A 23,767-nucleotide genomic window follows, 5' to 3' on the forward strand; every position below is an offset into this window, starting at 1 on the left:
TTAAATGTTGAGAAATAAAAATATAATTATTATTTTATTGGAATTTTACATACTATATCAAAATTCTTAATCTTGAATATGTCTTTTTTCCTGTTAATACGATTTTCAACATCCACCTCCCTAAAAATGCATTTGGGCAATAAGCGTTTATGAGTAGCTGTTTCACCTATTATAATCTATCTTTGGTTATTTGCATAGTAATATGTTGTTATGTATATGTCGTTCAAGGAATAGCTCTCCCTAAATAATTCTGTCACCAAGTCCATATGATTTCTTTTTTACTGTGGAACACAAAAGATGTTCGGCAGAATGATGGCACTGCTCTTTTCCATATGGACATTTCACAAAAATTCACTGTTCATTTTATTGATTTATTTTTCTTATCAATACTACAACAAATAATAGGGTAATTTGTTCATAATAATACAGTAACATTTTGATATTAATTTGATAAAATTGATTATGCTTAATGGTTAAAATAGCTTGTGTAGTGCTGAAAAAGTATATTCATACCTTTCTTTTAATGATCAAAAAGTTTTCATTTATTACATTTATATTTGTTAATTTTAGAGAATTTGCAAATGCAATGATAGCAGGAAGTTAAGCAGCTATAATTTACAGACTGTAAGAATCTCACATACTACTTTTTCTCAATTACAATTGATCCTAATTGAAGTACACTTGTTATAATGTTAGATTTAGAAAGTATGTTACGTTTCTGATATATATAATCACTGTGTGGTCACTGGCAATGGTAAAAAAGCCCTGATCTTGTCGAGGAGCGATGAAGGGTCTGCTATGAGTGAGTGCAGACTGGCCCTGCTGTAATACAGAGCAGACAGCAGCACTGCAACAGACACTGAGAAAAAGAGTGAATACGAGGAGCGCTGTGACTGCGGCTCTGGTTCACAGCGTGTTTTCAGGGGCTCTGTGACTCAATCCCACTGAGTCAGGATGGCCTGCCGTGCACCTTCCCATCGGCCCGGTCCATGCAAGCGAAACTGGTACGGGGTGCAGGGCCCAAAGATGATGTTCAGAGCCAGTCTAGGGTCTGTCAGGAGCAGCTTCAGGATAGATGGACGGACACCCACTTGTTTAGCCAACTCATCCATGTAGGGGATGTAGTCCACCTGGATGGTGTGTCTCTGGGCGGCCACATACCTGCATGACAATATGATTAAGAGTCATCAAGAAAAACTTAAATTACATTTCTAAATAACTGTAGAAATTGTGTAAATGCTGTGTTATATAGTTATGTGAGGTGAAGTGTGGACCACCTTTGAGTTATTTCGTTCTCTTTTGCTTTAATGTCCTTCAACATTGCACTCATTGAAGGCAGTTTGCACAATCCTAGCGAGCATATCACAGTTTGTTACGTACAAAAACTCTCTATACTTAATGTTCATATTCACATCTTACTTTAAAATAAAACTGAAAAAATAATACTGTCAATAAAACTGTCAATCCAAAAAGAAAATTGATTGAAAATACAATTAAGCTCTAGTAGCAAAATTAGTCAGTTTAATTCTACAGGTAAAAACTGAGAAAGGGGGGGAAAAGGTAATTAAAATTAGATTACAATGTTTTAAGATGCAAGAAATCTTTAGTAATATTGTAAGAAGATTTATTATTATTATCATCTTTAAAACAACTGTATGTAGTTTTGCTTAAATATTGCTAATGTTTTCACACATACATTGTGTGCTAAGGGATTGAATGTGTATGTGTGAAATTATATGTGTGCGACCCGATAGGCCACACAGCACACAATATACATTGGACAGCATAGACCATTTTAAGATAGCAGAGATAGGTTTGCAAGGTTGCAAACTTTCAAAAGCTTACCTGCTTTGAGATGTATTTATTTGCACGGAAACATTGCTGTCTTTCATAATTAACACTTGCAAGGAGGTCCACTCTGCTGTTGGATTTTTTTTTTCTCATTAGCCGTAAGACTACAACTAACATCAAGACAGTCTAAAAATATCATGAAATTTATTGATAGGATAGTAGCATGCTAATGTAACCTGAGCCAAAAACAATTGCAACTTATATAAAAATTTTATTGGTAATTGGGAACTTATGATTGGAAACATCCTCGGTTACTAATGTAACCTTGGTTCCCTGAGATACTGGGAACGAGTATTGCTGTGGTAGACGAGATGGGAAAAATATTTTCTCAGAATACTCAAGTCTTATAGAATCACGCAGTGAAACGGCACAAGCCTATGGCTGTAAAATCTGGTGAAGGTGGACAGCGAGGACCGATGGCCAACCTTCTTTCCAAGTGGAGGCTTGTTGAGGCCTCCTTACCTACCCGATTTCCCCTATACAGTGTTATATCCATCTCATAGCCAAAATGCTCCGCTTAATTGTGTTCCTTCAAGAGTTGCAACGTTGCCTCCTGGAGATTTATCAGCTGGATTTCCTTATGCTTCTCTTGGTCATTCACATCAAACTTCCTTAGAACCTTATGTCTCATCAGAATCCTTTGACTCCCAGAGTTATTACTACTGCATCAGCACCTCAGGGGCAGCAAAGAGATGCGAATCAAATAACTGCATTTTCCCCAATTGGAATGCAAATGATGGTACCTGATCAGCATATGTCTATTCATTCAGCAGTGAATGTGCCCCACACAATTATGCCAGCTTTAAATGCATCCAGGTCAGCCGTATTGAAAGACTTTCATTTCCATATTTGAAGAGTGATGACCCCCAAGAGTTGCCATGCTGAATATGGCTTTAAAGAATTTGTTACCCTCAGAGGAAACTGAGCAATACAAGTACCATATTCTTCTGGATCATTTGAAGTTAGATACAGCTCGACTTCTTGCCTTGGCTTATGCACATCATTCCCAGCCTTATCCCACGGATTTAAAAGCTCTACAGAAGAGATATGGTCAACCCCACCAGTTGGTGCTCCTAGAGATTGCTACAATTAAGAACTTACCCATTGTACGTTCAGGAGATTCTGCTGGATTTGGCAAATTTGCTGCATGAGTTCAAGCTCTTGTGGGAATGCTTCAACCCTGGGATCATGAAGAAGGAGCAAAGGAGTTATCCTGTGCATCCCATGTCCATCAGTTACTCAGTTAACTTCCAGCACATCAGGTTGCTAGTTTTGCAAGAAATGCCAAAACCACTCGACCAGACCAGTCCTATGACTTAGTGAATTTCTCTGTTTGGTTAGAAGAGGAATCCGATTGTCAGAATCTAGCTACCCAAGTGTTTGAACAATCTAAAGGTATGAAGAAGTTCCAGGTAAGAGAAGGAAGGCCTACCATGTCCCAATATCACACAGCTACTTTCCTTCATGATGTGAGTCAAGAAGTTCATCCCACTAAAAGAAGGAACACCAAAACTGCAAACCATGAAATTATCCAACGACAGGACAAGAAGGAGGGCCTTAAACCATCATGTGCATACTGTGGCAGTAATGATCATCATCTCAGTCATTGTCCTGAATTTCATAGCTTTGAAACGGTAGCCAAACGGAAATGGATTGTTGACAATAATCGTTGTTAGAGATGTGGTTGGGCCCATAGATCATCCAAGTGTTAAGAGGAAAATGTCCATTGTGTCAAGATCGTCACTTAGGAGTACTGCATGAAGTAAATGCTCGAAAACCAGATTCTAGGATATTTTATTTGAGCCAAGCAAGTGGTCTTAACTGTGTTCTTCTGAAAATTGTGATGGTAGTTCTGAGCCACAAAGGAAAGACTCTGGAGACGTATGACATCCTAGACGATGGTTCAGAAAGATCCATGCTCATGTCTTCTGCAGCAGTAAGTTTAGGACTTCATGGGGCGGCAGAATAATTGGTACTTCAAACCATTCGGCAAGACAACGATTTCCTTCTCCATATCTCCAGCTTCTCATAAGCAAAGTAAATACCAGATACAAGGTGCCTTTACTGCTCAAATGATTGATTTACCTGAACAGACTTATCCTGTGCAAATTCTACAGCGATGTTACCAACATCTAAGAGGCATTCCTCTGGAGGAGTTTCAGAAAGTTAAACTTTTGTTACTAGTTGGAGCTGATCATCCTCACCTTCTTAGCTCCAAAGAGCGAGTATGTTTTGGTCCACCTGGAAGTCCAGCTGCTTTGCATACTCGACTGGGGTGGGCATTCCAGGGACCTACTTCTTTGGTTGAGAAGACTAATACTACAACTCAATGTTTCTTCCAGGCTTCCCACTCAATGAATCAGTTGCATAAAGACGTGGAGAAGTTATGGCAAGTTGACGTACTTCCTTTCTCTCAGACTCCAAAGCATGCTCTGAGTTCTAAGCAAGATAAGGATGCTCTCGAGTGTCTAGACCAGAAAACAAAGCGTGAAGAAATTAATGGAATCAAAAGATATGTGACTCCTTTACTTCGAGTCAAGAAGGCACCTGTCCTTAAAGCATCTGCAGAGGCAGTGATGCCAGCTTTGCGTCAAATGGAGAGACAGCTAGCTAAGGATCCCGATCATGCAGCTATTTATGAGCAGGAGATTCAGAAACTCATTGAAGCTGGATGTGTTAAGAAACTGAAGTTAAATGAGATTGACCTCGGTGATGAATCTTGGTACATTCCTCACCATCTTGTGGAACATAATGGCAAGCATCGTGTGGTATTTAATTGTTCCTATTAGTATCAAGGTGAGAGTTTGAATGCCTATTTGTTACCTGGACCGGTACTAGGCCCTTCCTTGATTGGAGTTTTACTTCGGTTTAGAGAATATCAAGTTGCTATAAGTGGAGACATTAAATCCATGTTCCATCAAATCCGCCTCTTGTCTTCTGATTCTCCTATGCTATGCTTGTTGTGGCGAAATATGAGAAGACATTATTCAGCTGATTTTGCTCTGGGTATGCTCTCCAGAAATGGGTTCAGAGCTGACTGTTGAGTTTCAAGATGTGCAATCTTCTGTCTTGCATTCCTTTTATGTGGATAATTGCCTACAAAGTTTTTCAACTACTAAAGAGGCCAAAGAGATGCTTATGAAATTGCGCTCTTCCTTGGCTGAAGGAGGTTTTGAGATTCGGCAGTGGGCCTGTAACCATGTCTCTGTGATTGACCACTAACCAGCAGAAGCTCGTTCAGTAAACACTGACCTGTGGTTAATTCATAACTGCACAGATCCATGTGAGGGTACTCTTGGACTAGGATACTTTGAGCTACATGCACCATCTAGTGGAGTATACTGTCCTAACATTGCGGGTTGTATATTGGGTACTTGCTCGTCAGTATGACCCTCTGGGTTTCATTATTCCAATCAAGACACGTGCTAAAGTTTTTCTGGAACAATAATGGATGAAACCTACTAGAGGATGGGATAATCTAGATATCCCAGAGGTAATTAAGGCAACCTGGATGGCATGGGAAGGAGAGTTGATAGATTTGGTCAAGGTCCAAATACCTCGATGGTATGGTCCAAGGGAGAACTGGGAAGATCCAGTCATTAGAGAACTTCACATATTCTGCAATGCATCCGAAAAGGCATATGGCTCAGTTGCCTACTCACGTCTGAGAAATGGAATTGGTGAGATTTCTATATCTCTGGTCATGGCTCGTTCAAGGGTAGCTTTGAAGAAGACCATTTCTATTCCTCGTTTAGAACTGTGTGCTGCTCTGACTGGAGCTCAGCTAGCAAACCTGTTGTAAAAGGAACTTACCTTGGCTGTTCAAAAGGTGACACTTTGGTCTGATTCTACAACTGTGTTGACCTGGATCCAGTCCGAATCCTGCTGATGCAAGATCTTTGTGGCAAACCGCATTACGGAGATTCTTGAGTATACCAGACCGGATCAGTGGAGATATTTTGAAACTGTAAGTAATCCAGCAGATGACATCACTCAAGGCAAGAGACTCGCTGAATTGTCTGCAACTAGTTATTGGTTTCAAGGACCTACCTTTCTATATTTGCCCCATCAGCAATGGCCAAAATCTCCATCCTTAAAGACTGAGGAGGTTGGGAGAGAGCTGAGAAAACCTCTGTTTTGTGGGCTTAAACAAGCACCAGTAAACTCTTCAAAGTGTGGTGAGTCTCAATTTAATACCTGGTCAGAGTTGATTGCAGCACCTATTGAAAACCTCTCTTTGGACTTAGGAGCTGAGACCAAACCTTCTCAAACACAAGCAGAATTATATATCCTGCGTCAAGCCCAGATGGAAGATTTCCCTGAGGAATATAAACTGCTTAAAGATGGTCATGGAGCTCCCTCACACAGCCGTTTAGTTGGTTTGGCGCTGAGTATGATCTCCATCAAAGCGAGGATTTGGATCTTGAAGCTATTTACCCAATTGTCTTAGACCCTAAGAATCATTTTACCAAACTTTGGTTGCGGACTATGATACAACTCTGTACCATCACGGACCACAAAGAGTGTTCGCCCAGCTTCGTCGGAAATACTGGGTTCTGAGAGGGTGACAGTTAATGATGAAAATCCAGAGATCATGTTTTGAGTGTAGTAAGTGGAAAGGTGTGTCTTCAGTTTCCAGAATGCCTGATCTACCAGTTTCCAGACTTCGCTTGTATAAGCCTCCCTTTTGGTCGAGGGGTATGGATTGTTTTGGGCCTTTAACCATTAAAGTAGGTCACTGGCATGAGAAGAGGTGGGGCATTATATTTAAATGACAGACGACACGGTGTCTTCATTTGGAACTACTTTCTGGTATGGATACTGACAGTTTCCTCATGGCTCTTCGAAGATTTGTAGCCCGTAGAGGTAGGCCCCATGAAATATTATCTGATCAAGGGACTAATTTCAAGGGAGGAGAAGGAGAACTCCGGGAGGCATTTTCGCAGCTTAGTTCCTCTTTTCAGGAGATGCTTGCCCAACAGCAAATTAAATCCTCATTCAATCTGCCATCAATCCTCCTTTTTCCATCGTCATGATTGTGGAACCTCATTTTCCTCATGGACACTGGCCTATAGGGACTGTCAGTAAGATTTTGCGAAGTCCTGATGGAAGAGTGAGAGTTGCTGAGATTTTCAGCAAAGGGAAATATTTAATTTGTCCAGTCAGCCGTCTAATTGTTCTTCCTGAATTGACTGATGCTGATAATTCAATCGAATTCATTTTTCAGTGAGTGCAGCAAGGTGAGACTCATGCTCTCGCAGTGAGAGCGTCCGTCTTTGATGAACGTGGCTTGTGGGGGCAGGCCCGGCAAGCGGCGTGCTCAGAGAAGTGCTGCATTTTGAAACAGAGAGCATATTTCTTTAATACAGCATATTTTCTCCGGCGTCTAAGGCTCACCTGATAGTTGCAGGGGAGGAGCGTCATTCTCAGCCACAGAGTGTCGAAAATTTTCAAAGAATTTGCTCCGATACTAATCGCCGGATAGCAGCAGAGCGTTGTTAATCAGCTTGCTGGCAGAGTGTTAGTTCGCTTGCAGGGCACAGCTGAGTCAGCTTGATCCACTGCAAGGCTCTTTGGACGACAAGAAGGCTTCTTCTGTCTTGTCTCGAAGTCTAGCGAAGAGAAGATCTTGCCGGTGAAGGAGAATTAATCTGAATCCTATGGCGAGACGAGCCCGCTTATATACAGACCCGTCGCTATGGGCGGGCCATAGGGGGCCGGGCCCGCCCCAAAAATTGCTGATGCCCCTCCACTTGAGGCACAGATAATTTAATTTTAATTTAATTTTAATATTTTCATAGTTGCTAATTTTGTGTTGCATTACTGTTGCATTCTTTATCATTAAAATATTAAAAATATAAAGAAACAATCGTGTGATTTAGTTTGATTGATGGGAATCTACACTTCAACAGCCTATCACGGCCTTACAAAAGAACGTTAGGCTACGTACGGCAATGCATATCCCTCTGTTTACTGCTTTAAAATGCAATGTTTGAGAGATGCTTCTAGTGTTACATCTAATATGTTGTGTAGTCAAGTGTTTTATGGATATTCATAACATTGCTTCTGTGTAATGTGGTGTAGGCTAGGCTACCTGGTCATATTGCTGTTGGTTATATGTTTAACGTGATGATTACGTGCTGCGCGACTAGAGTTGATTATTAAATAAGTTATACATACTGTAGGCTAATAATAATTGTGCCCCCCCATACATTTAATATGCCCCCCTTAAGACTGAGGTCTGGCGACGGGTCTGCTTATATAGACTGATGCTTCGCACAATCTGTGCACCGATTGGTTCGCACCGTTCCCTTGCAACACCATAGATTTGTTCAGATTCGATACAAAGCCATAAGCTTGTGCAGTTTCAGCTGGTGAATCTGTAAGGCTTCACTATTCTGAGAAAAGGGAGTTTTTCCCCTTCGCGTCTAGTGACGCAATACGATGGAAACGTATCGATAGAGAACTAGCGGGTATACAACTTTTATGACATAGCTAAACATCAAATGCAAAAACACAATACATAGCAATTTAGCTAATATTAGTCCAGCATCAGGAAGGCCAGCTCGGCGTCTCGCAGCATTTAATTTTACAAAGCTCTCGCCACAAGCATTTGCCAAAAATGTCTCTTTGGTCTTTAAAGGCCAATTCACACTGGACCGAAAGACTCGGACCAACATGGACAATCGCCAAAGGTCCTTTCTCAGACATTCCACAACCCAAAAAACACAGATTGAACATGTAGGACAAGGCATGCAGGACCAACGGCAACAGATGCTGACAGTGGTAACACTGATCCAACAAAACCCGACGGTGTCTATTGATGCTGGTTGGTGTCTGTCGGTGGAGTATGAATTGGCCTTTTGTCTCTACCATGATGTCCATACTGAAAATACTTCTTTGCTAAAGATATGTTGGTGTAACGTACTGCTGTAAAGGAATCCAGCCTTTTCATGGAATTTAGTGACGGTTTTTGGGGAGCTTTGCAAAGAAAATGCCATTCGCCTAATAAGAAGTCAGTGAACCATCAATGATTTTGAAACTGATATTTCAAGGTTAAAAACTTACATACAGTTGCTTTAATGGATGAATAATGCACAGGATTGAGTAAGAATAATGCACAGGATTGAGTAAGATCACCTTGTATTTGTAGGATGTCAGGAGGTCATATTTGATACCTTTGAAAACACGTGTGGCCCAGCGCGCTTGCATCTCAGAGATGGGCATAATGGCTCCCAGAGGCTGGATCAGACCAATCACGGCTAAAGTTGGGCGCTCTAGTGCTGGGGGATACACATATTTGTACAGGGATACCTTGTTCTTTGAGACAGGAATTACATGTGAAGACAGGAAGGGGAATGAAAAAGTGTATCCAGTGGCAAACACCACCAGATCAATGTCATCCTCAACTGTGCCATCCTCAAAAACCACACTTGATCCACGAAACTCTTGCACATTCGGCTTGACCGAGACAGTACCGGAGAGGATCCGGTTTGGTAAATCATCGTTGACCATGGGATGTTGGCTGAAAACTCTTCCAGGTGAAAAAAATACACATACACAAAACAAGAACACAACATAATATTGAAAAGAGTATGCTGTATTTAACACTGACCAAAATAATCAGAGTCTTGTTTCCTCAAGTATTCATCGTACCTGTGCACAGGCTGTAGCCCATAGATCTTGTGGTTGAACCGTTTATTGAGTTGATTCTCTCCCAATTTGTTAGAATATCCAACAGGCAACAGTCCAAGAAACCACATTAGTGCTCTGTTATTAAACATCATATCGAAAGGAACACCTTTGTCTCCTACACGATTCAATATCCAAGATCCCTTTCGGGTGCTCAGATAAACCTGAAATTAAAGAGACGGTTTACCTAAAACTCTAAAATTCTGTCATCACTAACTCACCATCATTTTGCCCTAAATAATTTTCTTATTAATTACTTTTTTCTTCTGTGGAACATTCAAGGAGAAATTCTGAAGATTCTCTTTTCCATACAATGGCAATGAATGTGGACTGCAGCTGCTTTCAAAAAATGACAGAAAGCATAATAAAAGTTGTTCATATGACTTATATTTAAATATTTTTTTTTAAAAAGTCATACAAAGCTATGACTTCAGAATATTTTCAATATAACAAACGAGTCAAACGAATTATATATATATAATATATTTTATATATATAATATATAAAAAATAATTAGCATAGCTGATGTTCATAATGTTAATGCATTCGAACTGATTCAGCAGTAGTATTAAAGGTTAAGCATTAAGTGAATGCTTGGTTAAAGAGATGCGTCTTTAATCTAGTTTTAAACTGGGACAGCGAGTCTGAGTCTCGTACAATATCAGGAAGGCTATTCCAGAGTTTAGGAGCTAAATGCGAGAACGCCCTCCCTCCTTTAGTGGACTTAGATATCCTAGGAATGACCAGAAGCCTAGAATTTAGTGATCTTAAAGAGCGCGATGGATTGTATGGCGATAGAAGGTCTGTTAAATACACAGGAGCTAAAGCATTTAGGGCTTTATAGGTCAGTAGGAATACTTTGTAATTGATACGTAACTTAATAGGTAACCAGTGTAGAGATGATAAAATAGGTGTTATATGATCATATTTTCTTGATCTAGTAAGAACTCTAGCAGCTGCATTTTGCACTAACTGTAGCTTGTTGATTGAGGATGCAGGACAGCCAGCTAATAAAGCATTACAGTAATCTAGTCTCGAGGTCATGAATGCATGAACTAACTTTTCTGCATCAGAAACAGATAGCATGTTGCGTAGCTTAGCAATGTTTCTAAGGTGGAAAAAGGCTGTTCTTGTAATATATGAAATATGATTTTCGAAAGTCAAGTTGCGGTCTAGTATAACACCCAGCTCTTTTACTGTAGTGGATAAAGTAACAGGACATCCTTCTAAATTAAAGTTGTATTGTAAGGGATTTTGTGGGTAGTTTTTTGGACCAATAAGTAGTACCTCCGTTTTATCTGAATTTAATAGCAGGAAATTACACGTCATCCAGCATTTTATATCATTTAGACACTCTGTCAATTTAGATAAGTTAGTGTTTTCATCTGGTCGTGATGAGATATATAATTGAGTGTCATCAGCATAACAGTGGAAATTAATTCCATGTTTTCTTATAATATTACCAAGTGGCAGCATATATATTGAGAATAGCAGAGGGCCTAACACCGATCCTTGCGGCACTCCATAGTCTACTGACGTTATCTTTGATTTTTCCCCATTTAAACAGACAAAATGGTAACGGTCTGATAAGTACGATCTAAACCAGCTTAATGCCTGTCCCTGAACACCAGTGTAGTTTTGTAGTCGATCCAAGAGTATTTTATGATCGATAGTATCGAACGCAGCACTAAGATCGAGTAGAACTAGTATTGAGATACAGCCTTGGTCAGAAGCTAAAAGTAAATCATTTGTAATTTTAACTAGCGCAGTTTCTGTGCTATGATGCGGTCTGAATCCCGACTGGAATTTTTCATAGATATCATTTTCTTGTAAGAAAGAGCACAATTGAGCGGACACAATTTTTTCTAGTATTTTAGACATAAATGGAAGATTTGAGATGGGTCTGTAATTTGCTAAGTTATTTGGATCTAATTGCGGTTTCTTAATGAGAGGTTTTATTACTGCCAGCTTGAATATTTTTGGAACATGACCTAAAAATAAAGACGAGTTAATAATATTAAGAAGAGGCTCTTCGACTACAGGTAACACTTCTTTCAGTAGTTTAGTGGGTATTGGATCTAATAAACATGTTGTTGGTTTAGATGCAATGATACGTTTATTTAGCTCTTCCTGTCCTATAGTTGTAAAGCGGTGTAGTTGTTCTAGAGGGGCCATAATTGAGGCTGAATCATGAGACATCATAGAGGATTGTATATTTACAATTGTGTTTCGGATGCTTTCTATTTTCTCATTGAAGTAATTCATAAAATCATTACTACTATATTGTAATGGAATATTTTGCTCTGGTGATGTTTTTTTTTTTGTTAGTCTAGCCACGGTGTTGAATAAAAACCTTGGATTATTTTGGTTATTTTCTATTAGTTTGCGGAGATGCTCAGCCCTGGCTGCTTTTAGAGCCTTTTTATAACGTGACATACTGTCTTTCCACGCGATTCTAAAGACCTCTAAATTAGTTTGTTTCCATTTACGCTCTAAGTTACGAGTTTCTCTCTTGATTGCATGCGTAGCACTGTTGTACCATGGTGCTTTAGTTTTCTCTCTAACCTTTTTTAATCTAATTGGTGCAACAATATCTAGTGTACTAGAGAACATGGTGCTCAAACTGCTAGTCATTTCCTCTAGTTCATCTGTTTGTTTGGGTGCACTGCGCAGCTGTGATAGATCAGGTAAGCTATTTGAGAATCTATCTATAGTGGTTGGAAGGATTGTTCTGCCTGGTCTACAACGTGGCGCAACATGACAAATTTCAGCAGTACGTATTATATAAGTTACCATGTAATGATCAGTGAGATCATCACTTTGCGGTATAATATTTATATCAGTTGGATTGGTTCCATATGATATAATTAAATCTAGTGTATGATTTAGACGATGAGTGGGACCACTGACGTTTTGCGTGACACCAAAGGAGTTTAATAAATCTGTAAACGCAGTCCCTAACGCATCATTTGTATTATCTACGTGTATGTTAAAGTCTCCAACAATTATTGCTTTATCGACATTGACCAATAGATCTGAGAGAAAGTATGCAAACTTTTTTAGGAAGTCAGCATAGGGCCCTGGAGGTCTATATAGGGTAGCCAAGGCTAGAGATAATATGGATTTGTTTCTTGCATCTAAGAGCGTAACATTTAGCACAAGTACTTCAAACGAATTAAACCTGTGACCTGTTTTCTGAGTAACATTAAGAATATCTCTATAGATTGTTGCAACACCGCCGCCACGACCGATCAGACGGGGCTCATGCTTATAACAGTATCCTGGTGGAGTAGACTCATTTAGACCGAAATAATCATTTGGTTTAAGCCAGGTTTCAGTAAGGCAAAGTACGTCGAAACTATTATCTGTGACCATTTCATTTACAATAACCGCCTTAGGTGTGAGCGATCTAATGTTTAGAAGACCTAGCTTTAGAAATTGTTTTTGTTCACTGATATTTAGATTTTCTGGTTTAATTACAATAAGATTTTTGCTAGATCCTACACTAGATTTATTGTTTGGCCTCACTAAGCGAGGAATAGACACAGTTTCTATTTAATGTTCTACACTACTTATATCAATTAAGTTGGGACAGCAAAGACTGTGATTTGGACTTTGACTTACTAGTCATATGGTGTGTAACGTCTTGGAGATGTTGTCCGACAGAACAGCCGCTCCGATTCTGCTGGGGTGCAGGCCATCAGCACGGTAGAGCCTAGGTCGCTCCAAGAACAGATTCCAATTATTTACAAAGAGCAGTTTCTGTTCATTACACCATGACATTAACCATTCATTTAGAGCAAATAATCTACTGAACCTTTCTTGTCCTAGTCGGTACGTGGGAAGCGGTCCAGACACGATGATCGTTGCTTCAGGCGATGTGCTGCGAACCGTCTCGATCAGGCTTCTGTAGTCCTTCTTCAGAACCTCCGTCTGCCGCAGCCTGATGTCCTTCGTCCCCGCGTGTAGGACCACAGCTCCGACGCGCTCGTCACCGTTCAGGATCTCGGGAATCTGTGCAGCGACATCAAGAACACGAGCACCAGGAAAGCAGTGAGTGCGCACCTTACGCTTACCTGAGGTAGCACGGACATGACGGACCATGGAAGTGCCGATGATCACGGCGGCGTCATGTTCCGGCTCGCGAAGAGGGGAGAAGCGGTTCCGGGTGGAGATCTCGAAGACCGGGAGGGGCGGGGAAGTCCTTGGTCTGGTCCTGGCTCGTGTCTTCCGCTGTGGGATCACCCAGGGTCCATGGTGTTGCCTCGGTGCCGGAGTGAATGAAGGCAGAGATGATCGCGTCCTCCTGGGCAGAGAAACGCACGGAGTAGACGAAGTCGGAGTCAAAAAGTTACTAACCACTGACTTGTGAGCATCGGCGCGTGATGTTTCAAGCGTTGATCGCCGATCTCGCAGCTCGGCTTGCTTCACCAGCAGAACGCGGATCTGTTTCTCCACCGACTCCAGCTCCAATCGTACCGAAACCAGCTCGAATATGTCCTCTCTTGCACTCAGAGGTAACGTTAGACACACATCCGATTTGTTCGCCATTATAACAGATGAACAGTAAATTAGTAGTGATACTACCAATATCACTACTAATTTAGGACTGAAATGATGGATATAACCCGTATCCTTTCAGTCAAACGGGTGTAAAATGAGAGGGTCGATAGGCGCGAGGCCACGCGTGAAATGCTAGCGGGCTAAAGGCTAGTAGCCGAGATTCGGAAAGTTGGATCTAAGTAGCGATATCAAAGCAATCCGATTGTTTTTTATAAGGAATAGTGTCGAGGATAAGTTCACATGATATAAAAATAGAAAGTGCTTGTTTATAAATGAGTGGTAAAGAAGAAAATCAGGGATTAATGAATCAATTCGACGGAGCTCCAAACACAAACACAGATCGCACGCGCATACGATCTAATTTAATAAGCAGTAAATTAGGAATTTGAGGTCGAAATTAATAGTAAATATGTGTTCCCCATACTAAAGTTTACCTTTATTTTATTAAATAGATATATAGTAAGAGTTAGTATTAATGGGTCAAGTGACGAAAAATATGCATCTTCAGCAGTTTCTTGAAAATGGCTACCTGAGACTCGGCAGCTCAGGTTGAGATTTGGAACACTCAGGGTAAAGGTCTGTGAAAGTGATTTTGTGCCTCCTTGAGATGGCACCACAAGCTGCCGTTCACTTTCAGAATGCAAGCTTCTGGAGGGCACATAAGTCTAGTGTGTTTAAGTATAGGGGTGAAGTGCCAGTGGTTGTTCTGGAGGCAAACATCAGTGCCTTGAATTTGATGCAATTGTAACCATTGCAAATTGATGAAGAGAGAAGTGATGTGTGCTCTCTTCGGTTCGGCAAAGACCACTGTTGCTGCTGTATTCTGGATCAGTTGCAGAGTTTTTACAGTGCGTTTTATTGCAGTGCATGTAAAACCACCTTCAAAATTAGCTTTTTGTGTTTTGGCGAAAATAATTGTTTGGAACATACAAATAAAGGTGTCAAGGATTTTAATTTTTGGACAAAGTATTCTTTTAAAGTAAAATAAATGTATTGTTTATTATAAATTATAAATTATAAATGTGGTGGGTATAAAAAACTTCATACACTATAATTCATATACTATAATTATTTATACGGTAGTAGTTGCATATCACCTGTTTGGCCATTCTGCTCAGCTCTACAGCAATATCTCCTCCAGAGTTCCCAATGCCAATCACAACTACCCTCTTCCCTCGCCATTCTTCAGGGTTTTTGTAGTCACGACTGTGGAAGAATTTCCCCTTAAACGTGTCTATCCCTAAAGAGAGGATTGAACAAGCAGCCACTATAATATGGAAAAGATATACAGTGCTGGTCAGAATTATTTGCCCCCTTAGTAAATATGATCAAAGATCGCTATAAAAAAAAATACACATCATTTCATAAAGTGACCCCCCCCCCCCCCCCACCTTTCAATTCTTTTACTTCAATGAAAGGTTAGATTTAAAAAAAAAAAAATTTAACAATGCAGATTTTTTTTTTTTACAGCCATCTTAGATCATATTTACCAAGTGGGCATTAGCAGTAGCACACCCGTCTGTCTGTCTGTTGAATTATGGCAGTTCTGAAAGCAAAAATGGGTCCAACCTACTAGCAAGGTGTATCTAATAAACTGGCTAAGTGTATGTGTATGTGTATGTGTATATGTATGTGTATGTGTATGTGTATGTGTATGTATATATATATATATATATATATATATATATATATATATATATATATATATATATATGTATACAGTCAAAACAAAAATGATTCAGACACCAGATATAATTTGATATTTTTTTTTACTAGTGGGTACAGGACAAAAGTTCATTTATGTAAGTGAGGATAGCAAAATATAGTAAACTGTGACATATTATACCCAACAATTCTTCATATAGTGGACCACCAGTAAAATTGATGAACATTTGGAACCAAAATTTATTCAGACATTTTGACCTGACCCCACACACCCACCCACACACACACACACACACCCACACCCCCCCCCCCACACACACACACACACACGCGAACTCACACACACACACACACACACACACACACACACACACACACACACACACACACACACACACACACACACACACACACACACACACACACACACACACACACACACACACACACACACACACACACACACACTAACACTCTCTCTCTCTATATATATATATATATATTTTGATGGTGAATCATTCTTTGTTGATTTCATTGATTTCATGTTGAAATCATTCATTTCATTCCCTGTAAACTTAAACTATTTTTTTTTTTAAAGAGTGAGAGGTTTCTCTTAATTTTAAAACAGAGTTTTGATAAGGCCTAATAACCCTTGTACAACTTAAGTTTACTATGAGTGTCCCAGTTTGGCTTTCATTGACTTCATGTTGTTGTACTTTGCACATAGACTGTGTTTGCTTAGTCATCACATGTACTGTTCCTGTTCCCAGTGAAAGCAAGAACTGATAAGAATGTAAAAATGTGTACCTTGAAATGCAATGTAAGTTGCTTTAGATAAAAGCATCTGCCAAATGCATAAATGTAAATGTACTGCACCTGGAAAGTCATTTAGAGGGAGGTGAGGGTGACAATGGTGACCGGTGCAGACCATCACAGCATCAAACACCTGCTTCTCTCTCCGACCATCCTTGGACTCTGTCTCTACATCCCACTGACCAGAGTGAGGGAAGTCTGGCCTTGGGGTAACATGAAGGACTTTTGTCTAAGAAACAAACAAACAAAAAAAAATGTGTTAACATTTGAAACCCCAAAAACCTAAGATAAATATGAAGTACAGTATATTTCTAACTTCACAGTTAACATAAACTTTGAGGCCGGACCTGGAAACGGATGTGCCGCTTGAGCTGGAAATGCTCAGCGTACATTCGGAAGTAGTCCATGATGAGGGAGTTGTGCATGTAGTTTGGGAAGTGGGCAGGGATAGGGAAATCACTGTAGCACATCACCTCCTTTGAAGTGTTGATAATCGACGAGTAGTAAATGCTAGCACGATCTGGATCTGGATTTTCCTAAGATGGAAAGACAAGAAGCAAACTGCATCAGTTTCTCACAACATATTGTTTATTGATGGTCTGCAATGAACTGTGCCTCAGGGTTCGGTGCTTGGCCCACTTATTTTCTTTATAATCACAACTTCAAGGAATTCACAACTTCACTGGGTCATATAGACATATAGACATATCTCACCTTAAACCTCCAAAGACCTCCAATGTCATCACTGGTCTCAAAACACACTGGCTCCAGGCCTTCATCCAGGCAGCATTTGATGCAGGTCAGCCCAGAGGTTCCTCCTCCTACCGCAGCAAAACGTTTGGCCATGATGATCCACAACTACCTGACTTCATGTAGATGGTTGAAAAAAATAATTTTCATATAAGATTTAAACTGGTTTCTATATGTCAGACTTAGACATCTCAATTGTGCTGAGAAGGCACTGCTATGATTTTAGCTCCTAGAGGGGTTGCTATTCATAGTTTTCATGTGAATTTGGAACGTGAAATTATTGGAACCCTTATTGGAACGTCCACCTGGAGGGCAAAACAAGGCTTTCCTCCATTGCTCACCAGTAAAGTCAAGTTAAGTCACCCTTATTTAGCGCTTTATACAATAAAAAAAGATTGTTTCAAAGCAGCTTTACAGTGATAACTGTCACAATCCGGGCTCGAACTCGGGTCTCAGGTGTGGTGAGTTGAGAGATCTACCACCCAAACGAAACACTCAAGGCAATACTCCAGGCAAAGTAGATTTCTAAAAAAAAACACAAAAAAAACCCCCAGAACCCCACGAGAAGGTAAGCATTGCGGAGATTCAGTTTAGTAAAAATGAATGCCTCTTGAAGCAGCTCAAAAGCAGTGGCCATGAGAGGAAGGGGGGTATCGATTCCGAACCGTGATCTTGTTGAGGCCCCGGTAATCAATACAAGGCCTTAGACCCCCGTCTTTCTTCTCTACAAAAAAGAAGACCGCCCCAGCCGGGGAAGTAGAGGCATGGATGATGCCGGCTGCCAAGGACTCCTTAATGTAGGTATCCATAGCTGAGTGCTCGGGAAGGATAAGGAGAAGATCCCACCCCAGGGAGGGCAGGAACTAGGGATTAGATCAATGGCACAGTCGTAAGTGCGGTGAGGCGGTATGGAAGTAACCCGGGACTCGCTGAACACTGCCTTGAACCAATGGTAAACACTGGGGACTCGGGAGAGGTCTACAGACTCTTGAAACTCGGAACTAGGGGCTGAGGGACTCTGAAGCATGCAGGTGAGTTGACAAGTGGAACACCCAGCTTAGAATTAGTAAGCCAGTCGATCTGGGGATTATGTCTACACAGCCAAGGGTGACCCAGGATAATAGGATACTCGGGGGAGTCAATGAGATAGAAGGTCTCCTCCTGCTGGTGTTGAAAGATGGTAAGTCACAGGGACTGAGTTGCCTCTGTTACTTTGCCTGGTTCCAGAGGTCTGACATCCAAAGCTGTAACTGCCTGGGGTTGAGGAAGTAGTTGGGTAGGGATCTTAAGTTCCTTAGCCAAGGTTAAATGCAGAAAGTCACCTGCGGCAACGGAGTTGATCATAGCCTGGACCGGTGCTGGTGGTCCTCCCAGGACAGAGTGGCTGGAATAGCAAGGACAGCGTTAGTAGGAGGTGCTCTAATTTTCCTCATCACAGCCCTCCTGTAGCTGGGTGGGCAAGGGCGTTTCCCGAAAACTCGGGGCAAGTAGAGCGGAAGTGGTCGGTAACCCTGCAGTAGAGGCACCGACGCTCCCTCATGCGACGTTCCCTTTTAGTTGGGAGAAAGCCTGGAACAGCCCAACTGCATGTCCTCCAGGGAATCCGGGAGCCGTTCAGGAGCCGGGGAAGTTCTAAACGAAGGAACACAATCTGGAGAAACAGAGCTGCTCAGAGGAACTTGGGACTGAGACACCTGGCGGCGAGCCATTCTCCGCTCTCTTAGACGATTGTCCAGGCGGATGGCAAATGCTATGAAGGACTCGAGATCCCCTGCTGGTTCTCTGGTGGCTAACTCATCTTGAAGGGGCTCAGACAACCCTCCCTTAAAACAGACCCTCAGCGCTTCATCATTCCGCAATGGAGGTAATGTTGGACCCAAACGAAACACTTAAGGCAAAGTAGATTTATAAAAAAAAAAAAAGGTACTTTGTAAGTCAAAAGAAATCCAATAAAAGTTCTTCCCAGAAAGAGGTATTACTAACAGTAGTGATAATGAAAACAATCACAGGAGAGAAATAAAATAACTCCACGAGGGGAGAAAAACAAAATCAAATAATGAAGGACTTGGAAGGACTTGGAAGGACTTGGAAGGGCTTGGAAGGACTTGGAAGGGCTTGGAAGGACTTGGAAGGACTTGGAAGGACTTGGAAGGACTTGGAAGGACTCGGTGGGACACAGCAGGAGACGCATAGCCAAGACTCAAAAACCGAGTGAGGAACAAGGGGGAAAAAACAGCTAAAATATTCTAGGGGAAACAAGGCACAGGTGACCTGGATAACGCTAACAAGGACACACAAGGAAGACCTTAGGCAGAGGGGAACACAGGTGACCTCTAGAGGCCCGGAGACAAACAACAGGAGACAGGATGCTGACAGATAACAATGATTCAATGATGCAGTTCGGCTGTAAGATCTAAATTTTTAAAGCAAAGCTCAGCCAGTCATTTTTGGACTGTACTAAGTGTACTAATTAGGGGTGTAACGATACATGTATTCGTATTGAACCGTTCGGTACGAGGCTTTCGGTTCGGTATTCGGTACGCATTTGAACGAACCGAACGATTCGTTGAACCATTTTTCCTGCTGGCCAAAATCCACCATCACAACGTTGCGCAACATCAAATGGCAAACGTAATGAAAGCGGAACCAAACTGCGCTACTCATTATTTTGTGCTTCACGGATTGTTTAACAGTTTGGACCATCAACAACATGGGGTGGGGATGGCGCAGTGGATAAGACACATGCCTTTGGTGTGAGAGATCCGGGTTCGAATCCACTGTGAGACACCAATGTGTCCCTGAGCAAGACACTTAACCCCTAGTTGCTCCAGAGGCGTGCGACCTCTGACATACATAGCAATTGTAAGTCGCTTTGGATAAAAGCGTCAGCTAAATGAATAAATGAAATGAAAAAATGAAATGAATCAGTGCAGTGCCAGCCGATCTTGATCAAGTGACACTGTTACACACGCTGAGAGATCACATTTGCATCACAGAAGCATTTGAATTCGCCACTGAAGTAATAACATGACTGCGAGATCTAGTGAGAAGCATTAAAATGTCCCCGTTATTAACGGATCAAACAGCGCTGACGTGGAAACCAGGAGAAACACTGTTCCATGAATGAACTAGTTATAGGTTTTAAGTCCACAGATCAGCAACATTCACCATGGATTTACTGTAGTAACACTCACTGTAACCATGGAAGTTTGGCAGAAATAGTAAAATGCTTTCAAGTACATCACACATCTTTTTCCAGCATTTCAAAACTCAAATATTATCATATTTAAATGTTATTTTTAATGTGATGACCAAAACATTATTTGTTCATCCTTCAAAGATTACCCCCATTTATAAAACTAAAAGTTTCAAGATGTACTTTTAATAAATAGTAAATTTCTCTGGCATTTTTCTTTTTGCTGTATTGTATCGAACCGAACCGTGACACCACTGTATCGTATCGAACCGAACTGTAAATTTTGTGAACCGTTACACCCCTATGTAGTAAGACAGTGTATTAAAAGACCAAATTCAATATACAGCTTATTTATGATCCATACTATGTACAGGCAAGCAGAATGCAAAGAATGAAAACCCAGAATATAAATGCAACATGCAGTTTCTCGTTAAGTGGTTTTCCATAGAAAACCATTTGAAGGAAAATGCTTATAACCATTAACACATTTTATTTTAGCACATTTAGTTAGGCTCATCTGCTTGCCTATATATGCATCATCAATCAGGTGTAATTCACTGTAATATCACTGTTTTAGAACATTAAGGTGCTTTAAGTATTTTTCATGTTAAGCGTTTTAAAATCCTGCTGTTTTTAGTGATTGATATACAGAAAGTGCTGTATAGGCACAATGGATCACAAGTGCCCAAAACTTGTATTTTTGTTTTTCTTCTTTTTAGAGGTGAACAAAAAATTCATGGCTTGAAACAGATGGAAAATTGGCAGGCCTGCGCTGCAGTTCTACGGGTGTTTTGCCCTCCAGGTCTCAGCATCAGTCACGTGACTGAAAACTATGAATTGCTGTGATCTCATGTGAGTGACAGGTTGTCCATGGGCATACTTAGTTGAACTTAGTGCTTTTTTGACCCACCGAAGACTGAAGTAAATGTAATTTATTATTACTTCTATTGTCTTTAAATTACAAAGTGTACTGTCAATTGTACAGACAAGGATTTATGGTAAACTAAATTACAGTTTAATGTAATTTCTACTGAACCTGAATGTCATGTGATTAAATACATTTGTAAATACACATTTAAAATATTCTGACTGTAAATGATAGGTTTTTACCTACAAAGTAAAAACGGAAAGTATTGAATATTCAATACTTTCCGTTTTTACTTTGTTTGTCAACACATCAAAATAAGTGTAATTTTTTAAAGTGTGACAAACGGTTATTAAATGTACCAGGTATTTTATTATCAGCAGGTAACACATACTTTTAAGATTTGAAGTACACTACAAGTGCACATTCAATAGCTACACTTTTAGGCAAGGGAATACGTATGCAACGTGGTGGTCCATTAATGTTCTTATGTAGCCTAATCATTTTTCTAGCGTACAAATGTGGCACTGGTATGTCTCAGTTGTCACACAGTCCATATGTAATAACTTGTTGCGTCATCACTAGTGTAACATTTGGGATTGTGTTGTGAAATCGACTTGCAAAAGCACTGACAGTAACTTCCACATGTAACGCGTCTATATACAGCATTTGCAATCCATTCAGATAAATGAAGGTATTACTTTAAGCAAACAACACTGAAGTCACGTAACATAAACTGGTACGTAACAGCCGAAAATATAGTTATATTAGTGTCAATATAAAATTGTATCTTACCAAGTGGCAAGAAGAGAGTGAAGAAATTAATGAATGATGATCACTTCAGAGAAATATAAACACTTCACCACTCCCCCTGTAGGGGTGCAAAAGGGGCAAGGATTCATTTTCTGGTCAATGTTCATTTAGATAATGCTGACATTTAGGCTGCATCCAGGGTTTATGACTGGGAGACATATCAGTAATAATATTAGATTACTTTTAGATATAATTGATTATAATTGTGACATAGCGAATGACTCTTTTATTCTATTCATAGACTTTTAAAAAGCATTTGATACCATAAGTCATGAGTTTGTTTAAATGTATTAAACATTTTGGTTTTGGTGAAGAGCTGTTAGAACTATACAATGGATGTACTGTAACAGTTCAGTCAAATTACTAATGGGTACAAGTGGTAGATTTGAGATTAATCATGGTATACAGTAGGGTATCTGTTTGTCTCCATTTTTGTTTTTATTAGTTACACAAATTATGGCCCTACATATTAAAAATTCGAAAGTTCGAGTTCGAAAGTATAAGAGTATTTGAAAGAGTTGCCTATTTAAATTGTTTATTTTAAATTATTAAATTGTTAAATTGTTAAATTTTATTATTTTGGGAAAATGTCATATACACAAGAAGAAATGGTTAGGATCCAAGCCAAACTTTATTAATTTTCTTCAGGAGACTATAAGGATTAATGCACCAGTCTGGAGAACATCTTTAGCCAGAAAGAAAGCAAGAAAGACTTGTCATATCTATAATGAATATAGGCTACAGTTTGTTGATCAATCAATTGAACCAATTTGTACACTCTGGCATGTTTTTGTTTTGTTATTGTTTTTTTGGATGTAAATTCTGTATACTATGTTGTATACTAAGTTCGTTTAAGTTTAATTTTTTTATTTAGTTTGAGATATTTAGTTTTACGCTACATGTCATCAACATACAGCCCTGTTTATCAAATGCAAACAACCCACAGCTTCCACATAACAAGGATCCATTATGGCACAAAAGTATTGAAATAATTGGTGAACCTAAGGTTTATGACGTAGGTTAAGTAGACTTAAAAAACATTTTATTTCATTAATTACATTGTTTTAAAAATAATTATTTTTAGATTTGTTTGGCAACATAATTAACTCAGTCATTACTATTCTTATCCGCATATTTGAGTAAATTAACATGCTAAACAGACATGCTACGTAAATTTCTCAGGGCTGCAAAAGTTTTGAGAACTAATGTAAATTAGTACAAAGTCCACTGTTCTATACATAACTGTGTTAAGAAACAGTTATGAAAGTGCACTCTGTTTAAGTAGACTTTTTTTTTACTGTGAAAAAAACTTTTTTTTTACTTTTTGTTGTTGTTTTTGCTTCCACAACACAAACAAGGTACATAATCAAATCTCTAAATATGGCAGCAATTGTTCCGCCTTAGGTTGAGCTAGTAACAAAACAGAAAAATCACAATAAAACAAACACACAAATAATTCAAATAAAATAAAATGAAAAATAAATAAATTAAAAAATTAAAATAAATTTAATTTAATAAATCAAATTAAAAAAATAATAATAATGTATGCGTATCTAAAA

General features: G+C 39.7%; 1 protein-coding gene across 2 annotated transcripts; it reads right to left on the bottom strand.

The window, feature by feature from the left end:
• Window positions 1–94: 94 nt before the first annotated feature.
• Window positions 95–22,246, bottom strand: LOC143729478 (flavin-containing monooxygenase 5-like). Of its 2 annotated transcripts, XM_077220761.1 has the most exons (9): window positions 22,191–22,245; window positions 17,299–17,450; window positions 16,932–17,120; window positions 16,648–16,813; window positions 15,204–15,346; window positions 9,508–9,707; window positions 9,030–9,385; window positions 1,278–1,350; window positions 95–1,161 (listed from the first exon to the last, which is right to left on the bottom strand). In XM_077220761.1, exons 2-9 carry the CDS (start codon window positions 17,428–17,430, stop codon window positions 936–938), a joined length of 1,485 nt encoding a protein of 494 aa, XP_077076876.1. In that variant the 5' UTR covers window positions 17,431–17,450; window positions 22,191–22,245; the 3' UTR covers window positions 95–935. The 2 variants fall into 2 exon arrangements, with proteins under 2 accessions (XP_077076876.1, XP_077076877.1); XM_077220762.1 differs by lacking the exon at window positions 1,278–1,350 and having other exon boundaries at window positions 936–1,161; window positions 22,191–22,246.
• Window positions 22,247–23,767: the final 1,521 nt, after the last annotated feature.

Source organism: Siphateles boraxobius, unplaced genomic scaffold (genome assembly GCF_051911475.1).
Source record: "Siphateles boraxobius isolate OS27281-9 unplaced genomic scaffold, OSU_SipBor_1 8, whole genome shotgun sequence".
NCBI lineage: Eukaryota > Metazoa > Chordata > Actinopteri > Cypriniformes > Leuciscidae > Siphateles > Siphateles boraxobius.

Coding starts and splice junctions, on each gene's coding strand:
- LOC143729478 (XM_077220761.1), bottom strand. CDS start 17,430: ATGGCCAAACGTTTTGCTGCGGTAGGAGGAGGAACCTCTGGGCTGACC. Junction 16,814..16,931: donor AGCGGCACATCCGTTTCCAG/GTCCGGCCTCAA, acceptor TTTGTTTCTTAG/ACAAAAGTCCTTCATGTTAC. Junction 1,162..1,277: donor GAGAACGAAATAACTCAAAG/GTGGTCCACACT, acceptor ATTGTCATGCAG/GTATGTGGCCGCCCAGAGAC.